The sequence below is a fragment of the Pollicipes pollicipes genome, unplaced genomic scaffold, assembly GCF_011947565.3.
Source record: "Pollicipes pollicipes isolate AB1234 unplaced genomic scaffold, Ppol_2.1 Scaffold_6138;HRSCAF=7277_pilon_pilon_pilon, whole genome shotgun sequence".
Lineage (NCBI taxonomy): Eukaryota > Metazoa > Arthropoda > Thecostraca > Pollicipedomorpha > Pollicipedidae > Pollicipes > Pollicipes pollicipes.
The window spans coordinates 36,326,941-36,351,742 of NW_023596818.1; the positions used below are offsets into that span (position 1 = coordinate 36,326,941).

Sequence of the window (24,802 nt, forward strand, 5' to 3'; positions counted from 1 at the left end):
CGCAAAGTCTGAGGACTATTCCTCGCAGTGTTTGGGGACCATTCCTCGCAGAGTCTGAGGACCACTCCTCGCAGAGTCTGAGGACGCCGTTTGCGTGGCGGGCACGGTCGGTACCCAGCCTGTGTCCGACCGGCAGGTGGTCGCTCTGCGGGACCGCGTGCTGGTGGACGTGGCGGTGGGCGCCGAACACACCCTGGTGCTGACGGCCGAGGGTGACGTGTTCGCATGGGGCACCAACAACGACGGTCAGCTGGGGCTGGGTCACACGGCCGGCGTGCGCGAGCCGCAGCTGGTGACTGCGCTCAGCGGCAAGCTCGTCCGACAGGTCAGCAGGCAGGTCGGCCGCCGCCACTCGCCGTCGTTGTAGTGCAGGAAATCGACAGTTATAATAATGAAGGGCCTCATTTAAGGTACTAAATGGGTCGCTGTCGTAACTGCGGGCCGAAGAGTGCTTAGATCGTTCCAGCTGTATGCAAAAGTAATGCCTTACCCTGTGGCACGCGCGTCTTCTGCACCGAATCGCCCCAACTTGTGCGCTTTCGGAGGGCCGGATGCCGTCCGGCCGGTACCATAATGACCGCCTCCTCCACCTATCAGGCTTCTGCCGGCTGGTACCGCACTGACCTGTGCTGACGCTCCCTCCCCCCACTACCCCTGTCAGATCTCCGCCGGCCGGTGCCACAGCGCCGCGTGGACGGCGCCGGCCGGCAGCCGCCGCTGTCCGGGTGTCTCGTGCGGCCCCAGCTTGGGCGTGCCGGCGGCCGTGCCGCCCCAGTTCGGCCGGCTGCAGGGCCTGGCGCCGGCGGCGCTGCGTCGCCGCCTCCTCCTGCTGCACCGCTACTCGGACCTGGTGTACGCCAGCTGGCGGCTGCTGCCGCTCATACAGCAGGTGAGGCCCGCCGCGGGGCGGCGCCGGCGCGCGCCGGCCCGGAGAGCCGGGCCTCGCGGCCGCGCTCCATCGAGCCCATACCGCCGACTGCAAACGCCAGCGACGTCCGTGATCTGCTGGCTGGGGGCGGTTGTTGGACCTCCGTGTGACCTGGTGCGCGTCGCTGCTCGGTGGTTTGCTGACGTGGTGTGACTTTCGGTGAACCAAGCGGACCACGGCTGAGATGCTGACCTTTTGCGACCTGCCGGTTCGTCATGGCCTTTACCGTCTCAGCCGTGTGACCAGCCGACCCCGCACCGAACCGGACATGGAACCCGAATCGGGCGCCGAGCAAAGCGCCGAACCCGAACCAGGCCCCGAACCAGAACCAGGCCCCAAACCTGAGCCGGACCCTGAAACCGGATCCGGCACCGAACCCAAACTAGACACCGAACCTGAACCAGGCCCTGGACCCGAACCCGAACCATGCGCCGAACCCGAGCCAAACCCCGAACCTGAACCAGGCACCAAATCCTAGCCAGGCCCCGAACCCGAACCGGGCCATGAACCGGAACCAGGCACCGAACCCGAACCAGGCACCGAACCATAACCAGGCCCCAAACCTGGGCCGGACCCTGAACCCGGATCCGGCACCGAACCCGAACCATGCACCGAACCAGGCACCGAACCCGAACCAGGCGCCGAACCCAGGCCAAGCTTCGAACCCGAACCAGGCACCAAAACCGAACCAGGTACCGAACCTGAACCTGAATCCGGCACCGGATCGGACCCAGCCGGCCACAGACGTGTAATCGGAACGGCACCAGCGGCTACAGTGGTGTATTTTGAATAGCGGTATCTGGCCTAGCGGTGCGACCTGGTGTGGCCATATGCTGGCCTAGCCGCGTAACCTGGGTGTGGCCGTATGCTGGCCCAGCCGAGTGACCTGGGTGTGGCCGTGTGTCGGGCAGCCTTGTGACCTTGGTGCGGCCGTGTGTCGGGCAGCCGAGTGACTTGGGTGTGGCCGTGTGTCAGGCAGCCGTGTGACCTGGGTGTGGCCGTGTGTCGGGCAGCCGAATGACTTGGGTGTGGCCGTGTGTCGGGCAGCCGTGTGACCTGGGTGTGGCCGCGTGTCGGGCAGCCGAGTGACTTGGGTGTGGCCGTGTGTCAGGCAGCCGTGTGACCTGGGTGTGGCCGTGTGTCGGGCAGCCGTGTGACCCGGGTGTGGCCGTGTGTCGGGCAGCCGTGTGACCTTGGTGCGGCCGTGTGTCGGGCAGCCGTGTGACCTGGGTGTGGCCGTGTGTCGGGCAGCCGAGTGACCTGGGTGTGGCCGTGTGTCGGGCAGCCGAGTGACCAGCTGACGCCGGGCCTGTCGGCGGTGACATCGGCCGAGCTGCGGCCGCTGCTGGCGCCACGCGTCTACACCCTGCCGCTGGTGCGCAGTCTGGGCAGGACCATGGTCCAGGTACGGAGTGGCGCTGGTGGCGGGCGCCGCGCGTCTACACCCTGCCGCTGGTGCGCAGTCTGGGCAGGACCATGGTCCAGGTACGGAGTGGCGCTGGTGGCGGGCGCCACGCGCGGGGCCGGTCTGCAGCTAGCGCCAGCACATCAACCGCGGGAGGCTTGTGTTTGGCTACGGGCGGCGTGTTTGTCCGCTTGCTTTTGTAGAGGTTCGGTTTTTAGCGGTAGAACTGCAAAACTTCTGTCGGGATGTCGCGCTGAACTGCTCTGTTGCCCTACATTTCACAGTTTTTAGCATGCTTCAAACGCCCAGATGGAGGACAGCTCGGTACGTGGCGCAGCACGCAGCGCCGGGTCTTCTCTGCGGTGCCGTGTCCGACTGTCCTCAGCTGACGTGGCGCGTCGCTCGGCAGGGCAAGAACTACGGCCCGCAGATCACGGTCAAGCGGCTGGCGGTGCGCAGCCGCGCCTGCAAGCCCATCTTCCTGCAGATCGCGCGCCAGGTGGTGCGCCTGCGGCCGGCCGAGCTCCGGCTGCCCAGCCGCGCCTGGAAGGTGAGCCGCCGGCCGACACGGCGTCGCGGCGACCGGCCCGACTGCGCTCCTGCCTCCGGGGCTGGCGGGCCCGGGCCCGTCGGGCTGTGGTGGTGTCGGTGACCCGGGCGGGGCCTTGCGGCGGCACATGAGCTGTCTGTCGCCGGTGCCAGCGGCCGGGCGGCTGAGAGCCGTGGGCGGGGTCTGAGGTCCAGGCGGACAGACTGGCGTCGGATGATCACGCGTCCGCCCGGGACTGACGCGTCATGCTATGTGTGTTCTGCGGCGGTGCAGCTGGATGGGGGGATAGTCACTGCGCGCGACTGAAGCTGTGACGACCTAGCAGTGCGCGACGAGTGGATTGCCGCGTCCAGAAAAAGGCTGGGTCGACCTGTCGCCGGTTTGGCGGCCGGACCTCATTGACCGGGCTGCTGACACACTGGCGGACCGACGGACAGCCGCCGATGTGCTGCTGGCGGCCCGACTCCATGTGATGCGACTGGCCACTCGGTTCCGGACCCGACGAAAGGTCCGCGGGGCGGTGCGCTTTGTCTCCGTCTGATCCTCGGCTTTCTCCCGTCCCCAGGTGAAGCTGATTGGGGAGGGCGCGGACGACGCGGGCGGCGTGTTCGACGACACCATCACGGAGATGTGCGTCGAGCTGACGTCGGGTGCGGTGCCGCTGCTGGTGCCGACGCCGAACGCTGTGGCCGACACCGGCTGCCACCGTGACCGGTTTCTGCTCAACCCAGAGCTGACGGCGCCCCACCAGCTCAGTCTGTTCAAGTTCCTCGGTGAGGCGGCCGGCCTCGGGCGCCGTCGGACCCCGCCGACGGGTTGGGGCGGACCGCGGGCCGGGACGGGCTGGGGAGCGGCAGACGGAGGCGACCGGCCTCGGGCGCCGTCGGGCCGCCGACGGGCTGAGGCGGACCGGGGGCTGGGGCGGACCGCTGGCCTGGGCGGACCGCGGGCCGGGACGGGCCGCGGGCTGGGGCGGACCGCAGGCCGGGGCGGGCCGCGGGCTGGGGCGGACCGCAGGCCGGGGCGGGCCGCGGGCTGGGGTGGACCGCGGGCCGGGACGGGCCACGGGCTGGGGCGGACCGCGGGCCGGGACGGGCCACGGGCTGGGGCGGACCGCGGGCCGGGGAGGACCGCGGGCCGGGGAGGATCGCGGGCTGGCGCGGACCGCGGGCCGGGGCGGGCTGAGGAGCAGCAGACGAATTCGCAGTGATCGGGAGAGGCCGGTCGATGGCGCGCTCCAAAACACGCACGCTCTGCCAGCTACTGTGCTCGCTACGCACCGCTGCGTTGATATGGTCTCCTGTGCCAGACCCTCCCCTCAGTGTAAGGAAGTGCGCGTACCCTGAAGGTGGGGGCCCGGCACGCGTGTTGACGCTGTTCGAGCCCTCTCGAGCGTCAACCGCTGGTCGTGAGACCGCAGCCGGCGCGCTGACCACGACGCCGGGGAACTGTAGCACCCTGGCCCAGAATGCCGCTTGTACACGCTCGTCTCTGATCGTGCTGCAAATCGTGCCACTGGTGCAATCGCGAGCATCGCAATGCTGTCGCCTTATGTATGCATGGAGGCCGAAACGCGACATTCGGCTCGCTTCGACCCCACAATGTAGTGGCCGCTGGTGAAGCCCGCCTGAGCTGAGGTCCGCTGTGCGGCAGGGATCCTGCTGGGCGTGGCGATCCGCACCAAGAAGCCACTGGCCGTGCCGCTGGCGCCGTTCGTCTGGAAGCTGCTGGCTAACATGAACCTGAGTCTGGACGACCTGGAGGAAACAGACTCTCTCTTCACGCAGAGTCTGCGTTACGTCCGCGAACTGAGCGCTGACATACCCGAGGAGACGCTGCACGAGGTGAGGCCAGAGTCACGGGGGAAACGTTGGTTACTGGTGACGGGGGATGCTGCACGAGGTGAAATGGTGGCCGCGGAGACGCCATGCCAGATCGGTTCCGGTACCGGAAGGATCTGGTACTGTCCGTCCCCGTGATGGTCAGTTCCAGCCCCAGGCCGTGCTGCTGGTACGAGCATGTGACTCGCTCCGCCGGCCCAGTCCCGTCTGCTGTCGCCTGGCCCTGCCCTCTGTAGGTTTGGTTCGCTCCTGTGAACGCCTGCCCTGCTCCGGCCCTGTGCGGGTCCGGCTCGCCTCTGAAGCTCCGGTCTCGAGAGGGCCCGCTGCGGCCCTGTGCGGGTCCGGCTCGCCTCGGTGAATCTCCGGCCTCGAGAGGGCCCGCTGCTGCCCGCTCCGCCTGAGCGGCCGCCTCCCCGTTGACAGGTGCTGCCAGTGGACACGTTCGAGGCGCCGTCCTGCACGGGCCGCCTGGTGCCGGTGGTGGCCGGCGGTCGCACGCTGCGAGTCACCGCCGCCACCCGGCTGGAGTACGTCCGGCAGGCGGTGCGCTACCGGTTGCACGAGATGGACCTCCAGGTGGGCGACACCGAGCCGCGGCGCGCGCCGCCGCCGGCCGGCTGAGGCGGCGGAGCCGGCCTTCCTCCCACCTCGCGACGTGGCGCGGCAGAAAGCTTCACAAAACAACGAAATTGAACTAGGTGCACAGTATTGGAAAGAGCTCACTCACATAAGCAGAAGCGATAGAGCAAGCGAACATAACTGCAAGTCAGACAAAAACTCACTCTAATGACTACCTGAAGCACAGCACAGGACAACACAGCATGTAAATAAAGTGTCGATGCTTTTGTACGTGGCATCTAACACTGCGAGTAATTGTGCCTTGCCTTCACCGGATGCTTCACCGGAGTCCGCCGCGTCCGGTCTGCCTGGGACGAGTCCGTCGAGCCGCCTGCCGTCTGTGGAGGGCGCCGTGCCTGGCCCGGCGTCCCTGTCGTCTGACCGTGCCGTGTGGTCTCGGCAGGTGGCGGCCGTGCGGGACGGCATGGCCGGGGTGGTGCCGGTGCCGCTGCTGTCGCTCATCACGGCCCAGCACCTGGAGCAGCTGGTCTGCGGCCTGCCCACCATCTCGGTGCCGCTGCTCAAGACGATCGTTAGGTGGGCGCCGCCGCCGCCGCTGTCCGCATCGGCTGTTGTCTGCGTGATCAGACGGCTTGCCTGCGACACGGCGATATGACCTCAATTACGCCCTCCCCATTTGATCAACTTGGAAAACTTCAGATGTTTGAATTATTACCACTGGGCAAATTACAAATGAGGGAGATCGGGATGTCGAAGGAGGAGGGAGGGATGGCGGGAGGGAGGGAAGAAGGGACTTCCTCGACATTTCCGGGACGGTCGCGCTGACGGACGTCTCTAAAATTCAAGGGGCTCGCATTCCTGACCACAACTGCTGTCCCTGAATACCTCCTTGGCTTGCGTCTGCACCCTCTCCGTGATGAGCATTAAGGAAGCGCCATTGACGTCCGTGTCAGTGTTCATCGGGCCGAAGTCACCGGCCGTCTCTCGCCCGGCCAGGTATCGGGAGCTGGACGAACAGCATCAGCTGGCGCGCTGGCTCTGGGCCGTGCTGGAGAGCTTCACCGACTCGGAGCGCGTGCTGTTCATGCGGTTCGTGTCGGGCCGCTCCCGTCTGCCAGCCAACCTGGCCGACCTCTCGCAGCGCTTCCAGGTGGGCGTGGCCGCGGCTGTGGGCGGAGCGACTTTGGCGGGACTTGTGACCTGGCGTCACTCCCGCAGTCAGGCACGTGTCGGAATTAGGAGGTGCGCGACGTGCCGTGCACGCGGTAATGCTGTTAAAACCATAGCGTGTCAACAGCGCGTTATGCGGTTATCTCAGTCAGCCGGCGGCTCTATGGAGATGTCAGCATCATGCACGGATGGTTATGCCGTGAATCGTCTGACGACCAGCCGGCGGGTGGGCCGACCTCGCCCTGCCCGTTTAGCGCCGCCCTGTCAGCGATGCTGTGACCGTGCTGAGCGTGCCGCGCCACTGGCAGGTGATGAAGGTGGACAAGCCCACGGACGGGCTGCCGACGGCGCAGACCTGCTTCTTTCAGCTCAGGCTTCCCCAGTACTCTAGTCAGGTGAGTGGAGCGGCCCGCGCGCGGTCCGGCCGCGTCATGGTCCGGCGCTGCGCAGCGGTGTCGCCAGCGACCGCTCTATCCGCTTTGGGCACGTGGGCCCCCACTTGCCAGCCGCAGATGTCAGCGCGTGCCAGCGCCACCCCGGTGTCTGTCCGTGCGGCAGTGCTGCCAGCACCACCCCTGTGTGGCCTGACCGTGCGGCAGCGCTGCCAGCACCACCCCTGTGTGTCCTGACCATGCGGCAGTGCTGCCAGCACCACCCCTGTGTGTCCTGACCATGCGGCAGTGCTGCCAGCACCACCCCGGTGTCTGACCGTGCGGCAGTGCTGCCAGCACCACCCCTGTGTGTCCTGACCATGCGGCAGTGCTGCCAGCACCACCCCGTGTGTCCTGACCATGCGGCAGTGCTGCCAGCACCACCCCTGTGTGTCCTGACCATGCGGCAGTGCTGCCAACACCACCCCGGTGTGTCCTGACCGTGCGGCAGTGCTGCCAGCACCACCCCTGTGTGTCCTGACCATGCGGCAGTGCTGCCAGCACCACCCCGGTGTGTCCTGACCGTGCGGCAGTGCTGCCAGCACCACCCCTGTGTGTCCTGACCATGCGGCAGTGCTGCCAGCACCACCCCAGTGTGTCCTGACCATGCGGCAGTGCTGCCAGCACCACCCCAGTGTGTCCTGACCATGCGGCAGTGCTGTCAGCACCACCCCTGTGTGTCCTGACCGTGTGGCTGGCGTTGCAGGAGATGCTCGCGGAGCGGCTTCGCTACGCCATCAACAACTGTCGGTTCATCGACATGGATAGCTACATGTTGGCGAGAAACACGGACGGCGGCACGATGTCTGACGACGAGATCATGTAGCTGAACTGCGCTGCGCCAGTAATAGATGGCAGCACTCCGGCCGGCCCAGCGTGGCATCGCGATTCTCGCAGGGAAATTCAGCACTCAAAAGTCATCGTGCCGATGTGTGAGATTTGTGAGCTGCAAAATTACGATTTCTTGGTGTCCGCCGGGAACTGTGCTTTGTGCTGTGGTTAAGACCGGGCGTGCGCTAACTGCCATCCCGTGCGCCCCCACAGCCCGTATATTGTTCGCAGATACAGGTGCGATCGTGATACTTGTTTTACAGACGCTTATTGCTAGACATCTCGCATCCTGGTTACGAAATGGCAGCTCTCTTTCACTTGACTTGATCACAGAGCTCTTCATTGCTACGAAATGAGTCCAATTTGCGTTGCGAAGTTAATGCGACCACTATTTGTACGCGTGTTCACGCTGATAATGTTTTCAAATGGACGCGTTTTTTAAACAAATTGCATCGTTCCGTGTTGTTAAGCGACTTCAGCCTGTTGGTGTGAATAACGTGAGCGTGTTGACGTGACTTTAGTTTATGATAACGCCTGCGTTTGTTATCTTCATTGGTGTTTAAGTGGTAATTCGTCCATTGAAATTGCAAACGACTGCGATCCAGAATTATTGCATGAATGATATTTTGGGATAGGCCCCCGAAAATATACTTTAAATAACACCGGCAGTGTAAACCACCAACACAGCACGAGAGACACGATGAAGACAGCTACGACCTGATTGTTATTGAGAGGATCTCACCCTCGTTCGTGAGTTCCATCGTGATCTTACCACGCCGTGAGGAGAGAGTCGAGACGCAGCCTAGCGCACTCTACTTCCAGTGCTGGGCCTCTATGACCACCTGCAGCTTGGGGCAGCGCCGTCGCACGGGAAAATCGCAGTTCTTGTTGCGCCTCACCTGAACATCGTCGTTACACAGGCTGCACCGGTCAGGGAAGAAGCATACGGCTTCAGCAGGGAGCAACCCAACTGTTGCGCCTGTCAGGGTCAAACGTCCGGAGATAGCGTGCCATTTCACTAGGGTATATTGTCATATACACAAAATCTGCCCTCTTCCACGTGATACACAACCTCTGGGGATACAGGTGACAGCACTCGAACACAGAATCGGTGCTGAGACAATCGACGGAAGATGATGCTCGCACAGTGCAGGATCTGACCTCTGGGCCTGGAGCCGGTCTCTGGACCCAGCTTCTGGACCCAGCTTCTGGACCCAGCCTATGGACCCGGCCTCTGGGCCTGGAGCCGGCCTCTGGACCCGGAGCCGGCCTCTGCACCAGACCTCTAAACCAGGCATCTGGGCCTGGAGCCGGCCTCTGGACCATGCCTCTGGACCTGGAGCCGGCCTGTGGACCCGGCCCTCGGCCTGGAGCCAGCCTCTGGACCAGACCTCTGGACCAGGCCTCTGGACCTGGAGCGCCCGATCGGTATACGAACGGCCACCAGAGATGGCGACACAGGTCCCAGGCCGCACTGAGCGCGCGCCACTGGCCCAACCCGCAGTCGACCAACAGCAGCTGTGATAGCGAAGGCGACTGGCGTGTGGCTGTGGTCGCCGCAGAGTCTCCCGCCCACCACCGAGCGAGACGCCGCCAATCGGCGCACAGGCGCCACCTAAGCTCACCAACAACATGGCAGTAAATGATCGATAACAAGTTGAAAAGACACGTCCGGTCTCTATCACAGAGGCTCGTGTCGAATGATAGACCGGTTTGCACTCTCGATGTTGGCGAGCACCGCCGCGCCGCCGCAGCGGACATCCCGACACCCCCGCGCCAATCACAACGGTGCTTGACTGAGCACGTCCCTCATCGCGCCGAGACCACGTGACGTCGCCGGCGCTGTCAGTCACGCCTTCGAAACGCGTTGTTGGTCACTAGAGCAACCAATGCTGCCGAGGAAATACATCGACGGGGTGCCGTCTGTGGTGTGGGTGTCGGTCGTAAATAGCACGCCAGTGTGGCGTCGACACCAACGCACGCGTCACACCGCGGCGTGACGTCACTACCGTGTGACGTCACGGCCGTATGGAAACCCCACCCACCGCCGCCAACGTCACTTCTCTTATACCCCGCTCGACCTCACTGATCCGGCCTGCCGCGTGACATCACTAGCCCTGCCCACCGCTGGTGACGTCACTGGCCCCGCCCGCCGCCAGTGACGTCACTAGCCCCTCTCGCCGGCAGTGACGCCGCGGACGACAACGGCGGACTCGACGCGAGCGGTCTGCTCGGTGAGCTGCGCGTCGGCGTCGTCCGCCGGGCGGCAGGCCACGCCCACGGCGCCGAGGTCGTACAGGCCGGGCCGGGTGACGGCGGCGGCCAGCGAGAGGCGCGCCGAGCCGCCGGCCGCCACCGTCATGTGCGGGTGCGTGCGGCCCACCCAGGTCAGCTCGGCCGAGACGTGCGACGAGTACGGCAGCGGCGAGCGCGGCGACGACCTGGCGGCGGGGCCACGGTCACAAGCACGGAGTGGCGCCAGCGCTGGGCTAAGTCGCCACGAGAGGGGTGCAGCGGCACCTCTTCACCTGGCCACAAAACACGTCACGCGTGTAGACGCACGCACGCACGCACGCACGCACGCACGCACGCACGCACGCACACACATGCGCAGTACCAGTGTGACGGGGCGGGCCGGCACCTACAGGCTTGCAACGGCACCGGAACAGTGTAGCATTACTTTCCACAAAATACATCACGTCCCCAGGGAGGCCACGTTTATAAAGGTTCACTCACGTAAGTGCCCCACCCATCCCTTGGAGCTACCATCTGCTCGGCCTTCATGGTTTGACGGTTCAGAGCCTAGTTCGCTGAGCTGAGCTGAGCTGAGCTGGCCATGACCGTCGGGTGCTCCGCAGCTCCCCGTCGGGTGCTCCGCAGCTCTCCTGCCCTGCTGCTGGACGGCCCCCGGCCCCCGTCCCGCCCGTGGTCCGGCTCGGCACCGCTGCCGTACTCACGTGGTGGCCGACACGGCCGACAGGTGCACCACCAGGTCACAGGCGCTGTGGTTCTGCAGCAGCATCGTCACCGGAATCACGCACACCCTGCCGGCCCGGCGCTGGCGTCAGCGGAGACGAAGACAGACTGTCTGGCGGCTGACATCACGTCAGTGGAGACGGACAGACACACTGTCTGGCGGCTGACATCACGTCAGCGGAGACGGACAGACACACTGTCTGGCGGCTGACATCACGTCAGCGGAGACGAAGACAGACTGTCTGGCGGCTGACATCACGTCAGTGGAGACGGACAGACACACTGTCTGGCGGCTGACATCACGTCAGCGGAGACGGACAGACAGGCTGTCTGGGGGCTGACATCACGTCAGTGGAGACGGACAGACAGGCTGTCTGGCGGTTCTGGAGTGGAGTCGGCAATGGTGGACAGGCGGGGTGTCTGCTGGGACAGAGGACGAACAGACAGGCAGTCCCGGGGGTGACATCAGCGGGGGACGGACAGACGGGCAGTCTGCCGGAAGAGGGCGGACAGACGGGCGGTCCCGGGGATGACATCAGCGGGGGACGGACAGACAGGGCGCCTGGCGGTCACCCGTTCAGATCGGCACCAGGAGACGCGGTCGCACATTGGACATTCGGCTGGTTGACGGCCAGTGAGAGAGGACTGCTGCCGCCAATGTGCCGAAGACCCGGCCATCTCCGAGCTTGATATCAGCGTACTGAGTCCGCATTAATCTGATCTTAAGGATTTAGTGTCGCGTACAATGTACGTGACACAATGTACGTGACAAAAAATTAATACACGTACAAGAAAAAGAAGAGGAACCCCTACAGTAGTCCCAAAAGCATGTGCCAATGCTCTCCATGTGTTTTCGATGACATCTTTGCATTCAAGCTGGGAAGAGCCGCCGAAAAATCGCTTTAAAGTTGCTAACCAAAATTCCGTACGGGGGTCTGTTATTTCAGATAGATTGATTGGCAGAATGGGCAGCAGGCGGCAACCTTTAGGCCTGGGGAAGCAAGACTACGGCGGGCGGGCGGTCCAAGAGCGGGAGGGCACGCCGGGCTCCCTGCTGCTGGCTGGCACCGTCTGGCCGCGGAGCTTGGTACGATTGCGTGTAGATAAGTCGACTTCCATGAAACTCGGCAGGGCGCGGCCGGACTGCACGACAGCACGACACTGCAGACCGGCACCGAGCCACGAGACAAGCCAGTGAAAACCCTCCAGAGGCAAAATACGCCGGCGCCCGTGGTCCCCCGTCTCACTGAGTCCGCCGCCCGCCGGCGCCCGCGGTCCCGCGTCTCACGAAGTCCGTCGCCCGCCGGCGCCCGTGGTCCCGCGTCTCACGGAGTCCTCCGCCCGCCGGCGCCCGTGGTCCCGCGTCTCACGCACCGTTTGCGGTCGAAGTCGTGCTGCACGGTCGGCCGGTGGAGCGGCACCACGCTGACCAGCTGGCGCAGGACGTCAGCGCCGGGCGCCTGCGCGGCCGGGGGCAGCGCCGCCGGCGCCGGGATGATGGTGACGGGCGGCCGAGGCTCGGGTTCCGCCGGCGCCGGATAGGTGGCAGCACTGGCGCCCAGCAGGTCCACCGTCACGTGGTGCTGTCCGTGCAGCGTCGTCTCGCGACCGGCCGCGTCCACGCCCTGCGTCTGCGGAGGCAGGCGGCGCGTCATCAGAGCGTGCGGTCCGCCGGCGGCGGCACTGCGCAGTCCGGTCCGGCACGAACGCGTGGCATCGCGCCACGACGTGAGTGCACAAGCAGAATGGCGAAGAGGAGTTAAGGTCCACCCGCAGGACCTCCACATGATCCCGCATCATGGCATAGCCTTCAGTAATCGGTTTCAAATGCGAGAAACCACAGACAAAGTCACAGGCTTAACGACTCCCACCAAGATAAAACAGGAGCATTTTACAGAGATTTACCATTTTAGCGCCAATTTAAATACAATACGATCGAGCGCAACTGGGCGCACCCAATCTCATCCCACCATAGCCGTTTATCTGGATATCTACAAGACCCTGGCCCAGCCAAGTTCACTACACTACCACCACAGGGATAGTTAGCATCAAACTGGCCGCTGCCTGCTGAGACAAGACGCCGGTGACTGGCTGGTGTTTGGCAGCTCGGCGGCAGTTACGCTCCGTCCCGACCCGCAGCCCTGAGACGACGAGGGCTCGCTTCAGGCGCTGCCGCTTCAGCACCATCACGACACACGGCCGTCGGGTGCGGGCAGCGGTGCGGCCAGGCCGGAGCCGGCGCCTCACCCGCCACAGCAGCAGGACGGCCGCCTCCACCCGGACGGCCTGCTCTAGGCTGGCGGCGCGGCGCAGCTCCATCTGACCGCCAGCCGCCGGCGCCGGCGGCTGGCGGTGGTGACGCAGCAGGAACTCCAGTGAAGGCGAGCCGAGCAACCCGCCCTGCGGCACCGGGGACGCGTCAGGGGCGGCACCGGGGACGCGTCAGGGGCGGCGCCAGGCAGCGGTCCGGGGCGGCGTCTGGCAGACGTCGAGGGCGGCGTCTGGCAGAGGTCAGGGGCAGCGTCTGGCAGAGGTCAGGGGTGGCGTCTGGCAGACGTCGAGGGCGGCGTCTGGCAGAGGTCAGGGGCGGCGTCTGGCAGAGGTCAGGGGCGGCGTCTGGCAGAGGTCAGGGGTGGCGTCTGGCAGAGGTCAGGGGTGGCGTTTGGCAGACGTCAGGGGCGGCGTCTGGCAGAGGTCAGGGGCGGCGTCTGGCAGAGGTCAGGGGTGGCGTCTGGCAGAGGTCAGGGGCGGCGTCTGGCAGAGGTCAGGGGTGGCGTCTGGCAGACGTCGAGGGCGGCGTCTGGCAGAGGTCGGGGGTGGCGTCTGGCAGAGGTCAGGGGTGGCGTTTGGCAGACGTCGGGGGCGGCGTCTGGCAGAGGTCAGGGGTGGCGTTTGGCAGAGGTCAGGGGTGGCGTCTGGGGCGGTTTGGGGCTAGCGCTGAGCGGTACTCGTGGTCAGCTGTGTCAACATAACCACTGACGGAGTCATCGTCTTGACTAGTGCCGTCGAGACAAGTACTGTTTTTACACACCACCACCACAAACCACCATTATTCCTGACATTATCTTAACAAAAAGGCCCTGACGCTTCAGTTCAAACAACGTAATTGCCGCGAATAACATCCCAGCATATCATTCCGTATGTTGTAACACCTCGTCCCAAACACACAGCCAAACGGCGCACGCTGCTGCTGGGACCAGCGAACGCCGTAACAGCGGCGTCCGCTGGTACGTCCGCTGCTGCGGCGTCCGCTGCTGGGACCAGCGAACGCCGTAACAGCGGCGTCCGCTGGTCCCAGCAACGATACACTCTCACTAACGCTACCGATACTCTGGAACCAGTTTCATTCGCGCCAGGCACGCCCTGGCTGACAACGTACTTGCCACGGCACTTCCACCACGGAGATGTCACGTCGTCTGGCACACGGCACAGCGGCCTGCTCGACAGCACACACGCCCTGACCAGCGCCGGGACACCTCACCCGCCGGCCGACCGGCGACAGGGAGCGCGCAGCTCGGCGTCCAGCTCGGCCGGCTGCTGGGTCACCGCCTCACCTGCTGGCCGTCCAGCGGCACGGTGTCGATGTGCAGCAGCGGCCGGCCGCCTTCCGAGAGCCGGACCGGCTGGCGCCGCACCGTCACGCCCAGGTAGGCCGTCTCGCCGCGCGTCACGCGCACCCCTGGCGGCGCCGACCGCGGCTCAGTGCGCAGCGCAGGGAAGGAGCGGGCTCGGCCGCCGCCACGGCAGCCTGGGCCTGACTACCCTAGCGCCCCGAGTAAGGTGTCTTCAGCCTCATTCGATGGTCACCGGCGAGTGTTGGTCGCTGATGGCCACAGCACCCACAGCTGCTTTTAAAACACAGGTCAAACAGGCGAGCCATGAGCGTAGATTGCAGTCTTAACCGGTGTCCGTGTATGGTGTTCCATGCGCGGTGTTCCGTATGCGGCGTTACCCGTGTGACATTTCATGTGTGGTATTCCGTGTGTGGTGTTCCGTGTGCGGTGTCCCCAGTGTGGTGTTCCGTGTGTGGTGTTCCATGTGCGGTGTTCCGTATGCGGCGTCACCTGTGTGGCATTCCGTGTGTGGTGTTCCATGTGTGGTGTTGCGTGTGCGGTGTCCCCTGTGTAGCATTCTGTGTGGTGACCCGTGTGGTGTTCCATGTGTGGAGTCCCCTGTGTGGCATTCTGTGTGGTGCCCCCTGTGTGGGGTCCCGTGAGGTGTTCCGCGTGTAGTGTCCCATGTGCGGTGTTCTGTGTGCGGTGCTCTGACCACACTGCTGACCTGAGGACGGCCGCTGCTGGTCCAGGCGCCAGCCGGGGGCGGCCACGGCGGCCCTCTCCAGCAACACCGCCGCCTCCGTGGGCTGGACGCCGCCCACCTGTAGCTCCAGGTGGAGGCGGCCGGCCGGGCCGGCGCCGCGCGCCGCACGCACGCTCACCGCCAGGCTCGGCGTGACCAGCAGGCGGCCGGCGTGGCGCAGCAGCCGCGGCCGGCCGGGCCCGCCGGCGGCGCACAGCAGCAGCTCCAGCGGCCGCGGCCCGTCCGCGTCCGGCGCGCGCAGCCAGAGCCGCCGCTCCAGCCGGCCGCCAGGGGGCAGGCCGCCGGCCGGCAGCGCCAGCTCCAGCACGCGGCTTGGCGCCGCCGCCTCCGGCCACACACGCTCCTTCTCCTGATCCTGCTCCGACGCGGGCTCCGCCGCCGGCTCGGCCTCCAGCACCAGCAGCTGAGGGTCGGGCGTGGCCAGCAGAAGACGCCGCAGCGGCCGGCGGCCGGCGTTGGCCACGCGCAGCTGGAGGGCGTGCAGCTGGCCGCACATGAGCGCCGTGGGCAGGCCGCGCAGGCTGAGCTGTGGCTGCGCCGCCTCCTCCTCCACCACCACCTGGCGGCGGGCGGCGGCGTCGGCGGCGTCAGCGCACACGCCCCGTCCGTACACACGGTCTGAGGCTGGCGACCGCCGCTGGGGTTCGGCGAGAAGATAGCGCGGACCAGGAGCCCGACCGCCGCTGGTGTTGTTGCAGTCAGCCCTCAGTTTGGTAACACACCAGCATTGGTGCTGACAAAGCAGGCAACCGAAGAACACGGCGCTAGCGCGTTTAGCATCCAGCAAGAGCATAGCAGTACAGATGGCCCAGTGGACGGGTACAGGCACTTCGGCCCGCTGCGGCTGGCCTCGAGTCGGTCCGGAGTCACTGACCTGCAGGCGTCTATCCTCGGCGTACATCACGGCGGCGCGCTCCTCTTTGGTGCCGTTCAGCCGGCGACCCCGCACGTTGATTGGCTGGCAGCCGCGCACCGACAGCGGCGCCTCCGCGCTCTGGCTTTGGTCTGCGGCCTCTGTTTCGGCCGGCGCCGAAGCCAGAGCGAGCGTGAACTCGTATCCCAGGATCGTCAGCTGGCCTGGTACGTGAGCGGTGATTGCCAAGGTCACCTGGGGGTCAAATAACGAGGCAGAACAACTGAATGATCTGAATGAGATACCCAAAAAGAAAACGAAACTAAATCAGTACCAAGATTTAGTAGCTTATCAAACAAGCAATGCTACGCCCGGTTCGGCCCGTCGTATCTGTCCAGAACTGTCATGGCCGCATTTTGTCTACCGAATGATTCGGATGATGTTCGTGATCTCATGTCGCCATAAAAGCAAGGCGAGCGTATGAAACAATAATTTAGAAGAAGCGCGTCGCATGCACTAAAGCTCGAGCTGCCACAGCGTACACAGCAGCCGAGAGCCAGAGGGGCCGTACTCTCAACAGTCGGCACCTGCATCATGACAGTCACATCCTTAACGCTATTGGCACCGGTCTACAGGCTTAAGGATATGGCTGGTAACAGCACTGCTGTCGAACACCAATGCATTAAACGTTGATCGGCACTTTCTGGCACCAGCGACGTACCAGCAACGGCGACTCAGGAAATCCCCGGTACAGCCCGCAATGCCTTAACGCCGGCTGCCGGAGCCGTGGTCCCAAAATTCTGCGCCTCTACTCCGAACACACGCACAGACGTGGCCCGATACAGGGGCGGACAGCAGACCTCCCAGCGCCATGTCAGCAGCGCCCTCCCCGACGAGAGGCCAGAGCTCGCAGCCGCCAGCCGCCAGCCGCACCCACCTCCTGCGTGCAGTTCTCCTCCAGCAGGCAGCGCGGCAGGGTGTGCGCCGTCACGTGCGACTCAGAGGCGGCCGGCGCGCGCGCCACGAACGAGTACTGCAGCCGCAGCTCCGACAGCTGCAGCGGCACGCGCAGCGGGTTGCGCAGCACCAGCTGCACCTGGACCGGCTCTGTGGGGCGGCGCGGAGCCCCGCTCACTGAGAGGTCGCACCGACCGGTGACGCGGCCGGGTCACAGAGGCACGTCACGGGGGTCAGCCGCCATGGTGGCAGCGGGTCCGCCAGACGGATCGGCGGTCCAGGACTCGAAACGTTCTCCCTCCACCTTGGAGTGAGTATTGCTCATTCAAGCTGCATAAATGGCTGCACAGACACTGGAAGCGTTGCTGTGTGTACGGAATCTGAGGTAGCAGTACTGCGGGGCAACGCGTATCAACGGAATGCTTAGGTAACGGGCATAGCAGCGCCCCTTTGGACGTGGTCCCCTTGCTGCCGGCTCACCTCGGGTTGGTATGGTGAGCCTCAGCGCCCCCTCGGACGACAAACCCCGCACGAACCAGGTCAGGTGATAGGTAATGGGTCAGTGGGCTGGCTGGCGTGTCGGCGACTTTTCTCACACAGCTCGAGCAATCCGCTACGCTGAATTTACGGAAACCTCGACGGCTAGTGACCCGACCGGAGGGCAAGCTCGCCTCCCCACTGGACCAGCGAGGTGCTGCGTACATAGAGGAACCAACCATGTGTCATAACGCCTGCCGGAACGACCTCCCTTGTCACATACACACACCCTCAGACGATGTAAACTGATCGTCTGAGTCAGCACCCACCTGCGGCGCAAACCCACGGGCTGGCCGCGTTGTTGGTCTTGTCCGTCATGCACTGGATGGTGGGTCGGAACGGCGCGGTGCTCTCTCTCAGCCACTCCATGCACAGCTCCTCCAGCTGGAACCACCTGGCCGGCGCGGCACGGCGCAGGTCAGTGCCCGCGTCTCGCGTCAGACCGAGTATTCCGTACCGGACGCCAGCTGACGGGCAGTCCCTCAACGGACAGCGCGGACGGTCGAACCACGGCCAGGTCAGCACACACGACACACGGCGGCGTCACACGCCCGGAAATGCCACGCCACGTACGTTGAGCAACCGCCTCTGCGTTGACGTCCGCATGGAATGCCCAGGCTCAACTGCCCGTGCGCTCCATCAAGGGTGGCGCAACGGCGCGCACCGAGCATCCCACGAAAGCGGCGCCTTAAGGGAGCGATACGTGCGCCGCGCACCCCACGAAAGCGGCGTCTTCCGGGAGCGATATCGTGCGCCGGGCACCCCACGAAAGCGGCGTCTTCCGGGAGCGATATCGTGCGCCGGGCACCCCACGAAAGCGGCGTCTTAAGGGAGCGATATCGTTCGCCGGGCACCCCACGAAAGCGGCGTCTTAAGGGGGCGATATCGTGCGCCGCGCACCCCTACAAAATGAACGGGCAGGCTACGACACGAGATGTCTAGCCGCAGACCATTCCGAGCCGGCCCGGGTACGCCGCGCGCGCCGTCGGCGGCGGCCGGGCGGCGCGACTCACTTGGCGTTGTCCTCCTCGTCGTCGGCGAACGTGACGCCGGACGCCGGCGTCCAGCCGTCCGCGGGTAGCTGTTGGCCGGGGCTGACCAGCACGCGCGTGCGCGCCGCCAGCAGCGTCGGTACCGGCAGCTGGGGCGGCGCCGCGCCCACAGCCGCCTGCTGCTGCTGCCGGCGGCCGAGGGGCGTGAGCGGGCGGCCAGGCCGGGCGGGCACGGCACGAGACGGCGGGGAAACGGCCGCAGGCGACGCTGGTCACCAGCGAGGCAGAGACGAACTATGGGCCACTCCTGATGATACTAACGCGGGGAGACCGGGACATTATGGCACATGCAGTCACTGGCATGCCTTGACACACCACACATATCGACACCAGACAGTTGTTTTCGCCAGACATTGGCTTACAGTTTATTACCTTTGGAATCATTCTTGTACAATAGTGTCAACATATTCAAAGATCATTTCGAATCGCCACCCTCATCTGAATGACGTTTTCCAGGCGCTGGCCGGCTCGACTGCCGCCCAGTCGGCTTACCCTGTGCACCTGCAGGTATTCCCTGACGAAGGCGGTCTGCTGGGCGGCCGACTGGCGCGCCTCGCTGGCGGCGGCGCCGGCCAGCAGCCGGCCCAGCCAGGCCAGCGCCGCCGCCGGCTCCTGCAGCGTCTCCGAGTGGCGCGCCAGTGTGAAGGCGATGTGGTCGTCGGCCAGCCGCCAGCCGTGGCCCTCGTACACCTGGCGGCGGCGGCGGCGGCGGCGGCGTAAAGGCGGCGGTCACACTCCGCCAGCCGGTGAGCCGTGGAGTGGGGTCCTCGCACACCCGGCCACGCGACACGTCTCTCCGTTTGGCGAGGTGGTAACGTTTTTTGCGGGAACAACTATGTTACATAAGTTGGGAGCGGCGAAAAAATCGGGAAAGAGAGAAAATAGCATGGAATAACTGGTTAGGAAAAGAAAACAGAACGGAGGGTGAGCGAGGGAGGAAGGGAGGAATAAGGAACACAAGGACGAGGGAGGGAGGTAAGAGAAGGGGACAAGGAGAGGAATGGATACGAAAGCTCACCCTCCAACATCGAAATGAGCGTTCGACATATCGCGACATTCAAAACACCAGCCACAAGCCCATAACTGCTCCCGACACGCACCGCCACGCCCATGACAACAGCCTGTTGGCTGACAAGTCACGTGCTTAAATAAGTGGGCGTCTTCTAACAACACAAATGGTTACAAACACCCACAGATGGAGCCAGACCCCAGCAAAGCCGCCTCTGTAGCCGCCGGTGACGGGCCGCCCGGGCGGGTCGGTCCGCCCCGGCCCCTCCCCGCTCGGGCCGGCTGTTCACCTGCAGCGCCTGCTGGTACGCGCGCAGACAGTCCGCCCCGACACCTCCCGCTCTGGCCGGCTGCTCACCTGCAGCGCCTGCTGGTACGCGTGCAGACAGTCCGCCCCGACACCTCCCGCTCTGGCCGGCTGCTCACCTGCAGCGCCTGCTGGTACGCGCGCAGACAGTCCGCCCCGACACCTCCCGCTCTGGCCGGCTGCTCACCTGCAGCGCCTGCTGGTACGCGCGCAGACAGTCCGCCTCGGCACCTCCCCGCTCGGGCCGGCTGCTCACCTGCAGCGCCTGCTGGTACGCGCGCAGACAGTCCGCCTCGGCACCTCCCCGCTCGGGCCGGCTGCTCACCTGTAGCGCCTGCTGGTACGCGCGCAGACAGTCCGCCCCGACACCTCCCCACTCGGGTCGGCTGCTCACCTGCAGCGCCTGCTGGTACGCGCGCAGACAGTCCGCCCCGGCACCTCCCAGCTCGGGCCGGCTGCTCACCTGCAGCGCCTGCTGGCACGCGCGCAGACAGTCCGCCCCGACACCTCCCCGCTCGGGCCGGCTGCTCACCTGCAGCGCCTGCTGGTACGCGCGCAGGGAGTGGCGCCGTTGGCCTGCCTTAGCGAACCGGTGACCAGAGAGGATCATGTGGAAGGCGTACTTGCGCCGGCCGGCCGGCTGTGTGTTCAGGAAACAGTGTGCCGCCTGCTCCAGCAGCAGCGCCGACCTGGCGGTGGCCGCCGCAACCTCAGCCTCCCGAGACACGCACAAGGTGGCGGTAATCTTGTCAGCTGATACGCACACTGCGGAAATCATTGTGATGAAATCTTGCATTTTTGCAAGCCTTACAATATTTTGGACCTTCTGGACTTGCCACCCCATGTGGTCTGACAACTGACAACTGGTCCGATGTAATCTGACCTGGCACAAGGTCCACTGACCTGACCTGACCTGAGCTGACCCACGCGGTACTGTGACCCGACCTGACACGCACCTGAGGTCAGCGTCCTCCGCCGTCAGTCGGATGAACTGCAGGGCCGCTTCCGCGAACTGTCCGCGGTCCTTCAGACACTCGGTGCTGAAGAGCGTGGCACGCAGCGCGAAATTTGGCATCCTGTCGGAAAATGGACGAACGTCTACTACCAGACGGCATCGATAGGTAGCAGTCTCCATCGCGCAATAGCATGGACTGTATTGCCCAGCACCGTTCTTAGGAAAGCCCAGAGATAGACGAGAGGCTAGCGACAGCTTTGTGAGACATCTAAACTAACGCCCTAAGATTCCCGTCCCCATTCCACTGCAGCGCGGGCACGTGATGCAACCGATTGGTGTTTTCCCAAACACCAACAACGACGGTGGACGGATGGTCCCTTCATCTTCACCAACCCAACCCGGCCACCGGAGCTGGCCCTCCGCCCTTCTTTCCTCATTCACCACCTCATTCTGAATCCCCGCATTGGCCGGGGCAGGCTGGGTACATCAGCCTTGAGTGGGCTGGAGTGTCCCCCCCCCCCTCTCTTCCCCCCCCCCCCCCCAGCGGGAACCCCGGCCGGACGACGCGGAGGCCCAGAGGTTCATTGTTCGGGGTAAGTCTCGGCAGCAGCGGACCGCCACATGGCCCAGCCTTGCCGCGCCACTCAGCTCCCCAGTCAGCACATTGCACCCACTCAGAACTTCCACCAAACCAAATCTGACTGATATGGCCCAGCACCGAACTGTCAGCTGCACGGCCGACGGCGCTGGGACTGCCGACCTGCACGTGTCCAGGTAGGTGGTGACGGCTTGGTCCAGGTAATGCTGCGGGAACGCCTTGCCCTGGGCGCCGTGAAGAAACACCGACAGTGCTGCCATCTCTACGGCGCCGGCGAAGTGCAGCCACGCCGAGTCGCCGTTAAAGTCGCGTTTCGCTGTGTGATACGCCTGTGAACACAGGACGTGACCTCACTGTGTGACAGCACGAGTAATGCCGTCCGCCTGACACATAGAATCACATGTCAAATGGTAGCCATCATCACAGCACTGTGATATCATTGCAATGCCCCTGGCAATATCCGGCGTGATTACCTGGTAGGCCAGGTCATAGTGGCCGAACATGAAGGCCAGGTCCCCGAGCCGCCGCACCTGAATCTCAGGAGCTTCGTGGCTGTATCTGAAGACACAAAACACACACCAGGCCTGGTCAGCCCCATCCACACAAGCTGACCAACAGTTCCAACACGCACAAAGCATGCCAATTCATGCGCAACCAGAGCCAGATACAAACATTCAAGAATATGACTGGGTGGCAGGGGGGGGGGGGGGCTGGGAGAGGGGCAGCAGACCTTTTCTGTCGCCTCTATCCCGCTCCTGACACGTGTCTGTCAGCAGGGTTCCGTCCGACCACTCACATGACGCTGTTGGCGGGCGCGGCGGCGCTCGAGCCGGGCTGTTTGCCGCCGAACCAGCGTTTGGTGGCGCTGAGCAGGGAGCGACTGACACCCTTCCTGTTGTTCACCTGCGGGGAAGGCCCGAGGGGTGACAATGAGGCGGAGAAGACCCGAGGGGTGACACTGAGGTCCGAGCGGTGACAGTGAGGCGGAGAAGGCCCGAGGGGTGACAATGAGGCCCGAGCGGTGACAGAGGCAGAGAAGGCCCCAGGGGTGGCACTGAGGCGGAGAAGGCCCGAGGGGTGACACTGAGGCGGAGAGGGCCCCAGAGGTGACACTGAGGGCGGTCGCGGCGCCGATAGGACCTACTTGCGCTCTCGGCGAAAGGGACAGACACGACCGGGGAGGACATCGTGGGGCGGCGGCAATGACGGCTCTAGGAGCCCCGGGTGACGGCCATATGAGACACGGAGGCGACAATGAACCCCCTCCAGTCGCTGACAGGTGTCATCGCCCAGAACGTGATCACGGGAAGATCAACGTCACTCGAAATCCGCGCGATCGACCCAAAAAGGACCACTCTGAGCGAGAGCCGCTCTGCGTCAAGATAGAAAAAGAAAGTCTCGAGCAATAGGAATCGCTCAACAGAACAAAGCAGATAGAAACCGCGTGGGATAGCCACTGATCGCCAGCTACGGGCACGAGGCGCGACGTACGACATCGCTGAGGGCCCGCATCTGGCGCTCCACGTGCGGCAGCAGGCCGCGGATGCACAGCTCCGAGATAAAGATGGTGACCCGGTCCAGGTCGGAGGCCGACAGGCAGGCGCCGTGACCCTGCCGACGGGTCAGGGTCAGACGCTGCACCAGACGGGGAGTGGGCTGGCGGAGCAGACACCGACCATGTCACGTGCGGCCCACACCGCTCAACAATTGTAACTCGACTAAAGCTATTTTCACCATTGACAGCCATATCATACGTGCCTTTGCAATCAACTACACAAAGTGCGATTAATAGCTCTCTAATTGATCTGGTCATGTTCTCTTGCACCCCGGAGTTATGGTACTACACCACCGTCATGGGCACTCACCACCGCGCCGACGCCGCCCGTCTGGGCGGGGTAGCTGACGCGGTTGACCAGTACAGAGGGCGCCGCCGGGTCGCGCACCGGCGCAGGCCGGTCGGCGGCGGCCGGTGGCGAGGCCGGCTCGGCCGGCGCCGGCCGCGGCGGCGGCGGCGAGCCGGACCGGCCCAGCTCCGGCGACAGCGGGTGGTCGGCGATCATCGGCGGCAGCGGCGGCGGCGACGCCGGTCCACCCAGCTCGCCCTCCACCACGCGCGCCGGCAGCGACGTCAGCTCGGCCACCTCTGCCGGCGTGTCTGGACCGGAGCGCTGGGCCGGCGTAGCCTCCTACGGCGAAGCGAGGGGCAGGGTCATAGGCGGCAGACCCACTGAACTGGCGAGAAGACGGGGTGGGGGACAGGTCTCGACGCACCATCGAGAACGCCACGTATTTCAGTCTTTCTCAGATTATCACACTTTTGTTAATATTCCAGAGCTGAGCAAGGGACCGCAGATTAGAAAATACAATAAAACATTGCACACAATCTAACTATATCTGTCAACTGCATCCAGAAAAAACACCGGAAACTGTCTATACAACAGCTCTTACCAGATAATATCTTTGGTTGGTCGTGACCGCAGGCATAACCGTATCACATCAATATATTTAGATTAAGTTCTTCTTCAGCCTAATCTGCCGTGTACCGTCACTATCCACCAACAGCTGCTCCCTTGATCACGGCATCCCGCCGGCTGCGTCCAGCTCGGCCCGGCTCCGCCCGGCCAGCAGGCGGCGCGCGCTGCCCGCCGTCTCACCAGGTGGGCGGCCGGCCGGCGCACGTGCGTTGCCCACGGATCGGGGCTGTGCGGCTCCTGGTGTTCGGGCGGGCGTGAGTTGAGCCGCAGGTGGTGGCAACAGTGGGCACCGTACGTCGACTTCATCTGCTCGAACACGGCGCTGGCGCTGCCAACATCCGGCGGCGACGTCACAGCGCGGCACCACGCCCACCAGGCAGACAACAGGAACTAGGAACGCTGAGACGACGGGCAGCCGCTGCTTGGCTGCAGGATCGCAGCACTCGTCGGCTTCGGCCACAACCGCCGTCACGTGAAGAAAACTTGTACGGGCAAGATCCGTAAAAGCGTGCTTCCCCGGATACTCCTAGTTTTATCTTGTAAAACCGGTGATTGTGCTGAACTCAAACGTAAACAACTGTTTGACCGGACTCCCAGCTCCCGGCAATGAACCCTGGTGGCGAAGCCTGGGTCCAAGCCTCGTCTCCCACACCCGCGCTGACCGGACCTCTCGCCACCCCCGGGCCCCTCCGCCCCCGGCCGCCCAGCCGACACTGACCTGGCCTCGGGCGTGGCGGACGCGTCCGTCACCAGCAGGTGGTAGAGCAGCACGTTGTTGGAGAACCAGCGCGCGCCGCCGGCCGGCTGACCGTGCTGCAGCTGGTGCTGCTGCTGCACCAGCTGCTGCAGCTGCTGCAGCGGCGCCGCCGCCCCGCTACTCACAGCCAGCAGGCAGGCCACGTAGCGGCGCACGAACTCGTGCTCCCCGGCCGGCTCCACCTGGTGGCGCGGTCACCGGTCACGGTAAGGTTACGGCCGGTCACAGTCAGCTTACGACCGGTCACGATCAGTTCTCGACTGGACAATGTCA

General features: G+C 64.6%; 3 protein-coding genes and 1 long non-coding RNA gene across 4 annotated transcripts in view; 1 reads left to right on the forward strand and 3 right to left on the reverse strand.

Moving 5' to 3' along the window:
* The window catches only part of LOC119105626 (putative E3 ubiquitin-protein ligase HERC1), a 59,836-nt gene extending 51,439 nt beyond the window's left edge, over positions 1–8,397 (forward strand). Inside the window, exons 74-84 of the mRNA XM_037229084.1 lie at positions 137–325; positions 662–889; positions 2,214–2,333; positions 2,743–2,883; positions 3,449–3,656; positions 4,537–4,727; positions 5,148–5,300; positions 5,746–5,879; positions 6,300–6,453; positions 6,782–6,868; positions 7,611–8,397. Of these exons, the coding sequence (XP_037084979.1) occupies positions 137–325; positions 662–889; positions 2,214–2,333; positions 2,743–2,883; positions 3,449–3,656; positions 4,537–4,727; positions 5,148–5,300; positions 5,746–5,879; positions 6,300–6,453; positions 6,782–6,868; positions 7,611–7,730 (1,725 nt within the window). The 3' untranslated portion in view covers positions 7,731–8,397. The remainder of the gene's footprint in view (positions 1–136; positions 326–661; positions 890–2,213; positions 2,334–2,742; positions 2,884–3,448; positions 3,657–4,536; positions 4,728–5,147; positions 5,301–5,745; positions 5,880–6,299; positions 6,454–6,781; positions 6,869–7,610) is intronic.
* Positions 8,398–8,745: 348 nt separating this feature from the next.
* On the reverse strand, positions 8,746–13,030 carry LOC119105627 (trafficking protein particle complex subunit 8). Its single transcript, XM_037229086.1, has 4 exons — positions 12,959–13,030; positions 12,086–12,342; positions 10,693–10,779; positions 8,746–10,176 (listed from the first exon to the last, which is right to left on the reverse strand). Exons 1-4 carry the CDS (start codon positions 13,028–13,030, stop codon positions 9,903–9,905), a joined length of 690 nt encoding a protein of 229 aa, XP_037084981.1. The 3' UTR covers positions 8,746–9,902.
* Positions 13,031–16,938: 3,908 nt separating this feature from the next.
* On the reverse strand, positions 16,939–18,478 carry LOC119106431 (uncharacterized). Its single transcript, XR_005095140.1, has 3 exons — positions 18,392–18,478; positions 17,648–17,772; positions 16,939–16,991 (listed from the first exon to the last, which is right to left on the reverse strand). It is a non-coding gene; the product is annotated as an uncharacterized LOC119106431 (long non-coding RNA).
* Positions 18,479–18,838: 360 nt separating this feature from the next.
* Positions 18,839–23,248, reverse strand: LOC119105628 (trafficking protein particle complex subunit 8). Its single transcript, XM_037229087.1, has 9 exons — positions 23,164–23,248; positions 22,790–22,909; positions 22,095–22,201; positions 21,772–21,856; positions 21,461–21,627; positions 20,702–20,821; positions 20,278–20,434; positions 19,041–19,120; positions 18,839–18,986 (listed from the first exon to the last, which is right to left on the reverse strand). The coding sequence occupies exons 2-9, from the start codon at positions 22,808–22,810 to the stop codon at positions 18,839–18,841; spliced, it is 885 nt and encodes a 294-aa protein (XP_037084982.1). The 5' UTR covers positions 22,811–22,909; positions 23,164–23,248.
* Between the last annotated feature and the right edge of the window lie 1,554 nt (positions 23,249–24,802).

What these genes read in the sequence shown, in the direction of transcription:
- LOC119105627 (XM_037229086.1), bottom strand. Translation starts at nt 13,030, where the DNA reads ATGGAGCTGCGCCGCGCCGCCAGCCTAGAGCAGGCCGTCCGGGTGGAG. An exon ending in CCGTCCTGCTGCTGTGGCGG is followed by an intron (nt 12,343 to 12,958) that starts GTGAGGCGCCGG and finishes CTGCCTCCGCAG; the next exon opens with ACGCAGGGCGTGGACGCGGC. An exon ending in CACGACTTCGACCGCAAACG is followed by an intron (nt 10,780 to 12,085) that starts GTGCGTGAGACG and finishes CCGGGCCGGCAG; the next exon opens with GGTGTGCGTGATTCCGGTGA.
- LOC119105628 (XM_037229087.1), bottom strand. Translation starts at nt 22,810, where the DNA reads ATGCGGGCCCTCAGCGATGTC. An exon ending in ACTATGACCTGGCCTACCAG is followed by an intron (nt 21,628 to 21,771) that starts GTAATCACGCCG and finishes CTGTGTTCACAG; the next exon opens with GCGTATCACACAGCGAAACG. An exon ending in CACTCGGAGACGCTGCAGGA is followed by an intron (nt 18,987 to 19,040) that starts GCCGGCGGCGGC and finishes CGCCGCCGCCAG; the next exon opens with CGAGGCGCGCCAGTCGGCCG.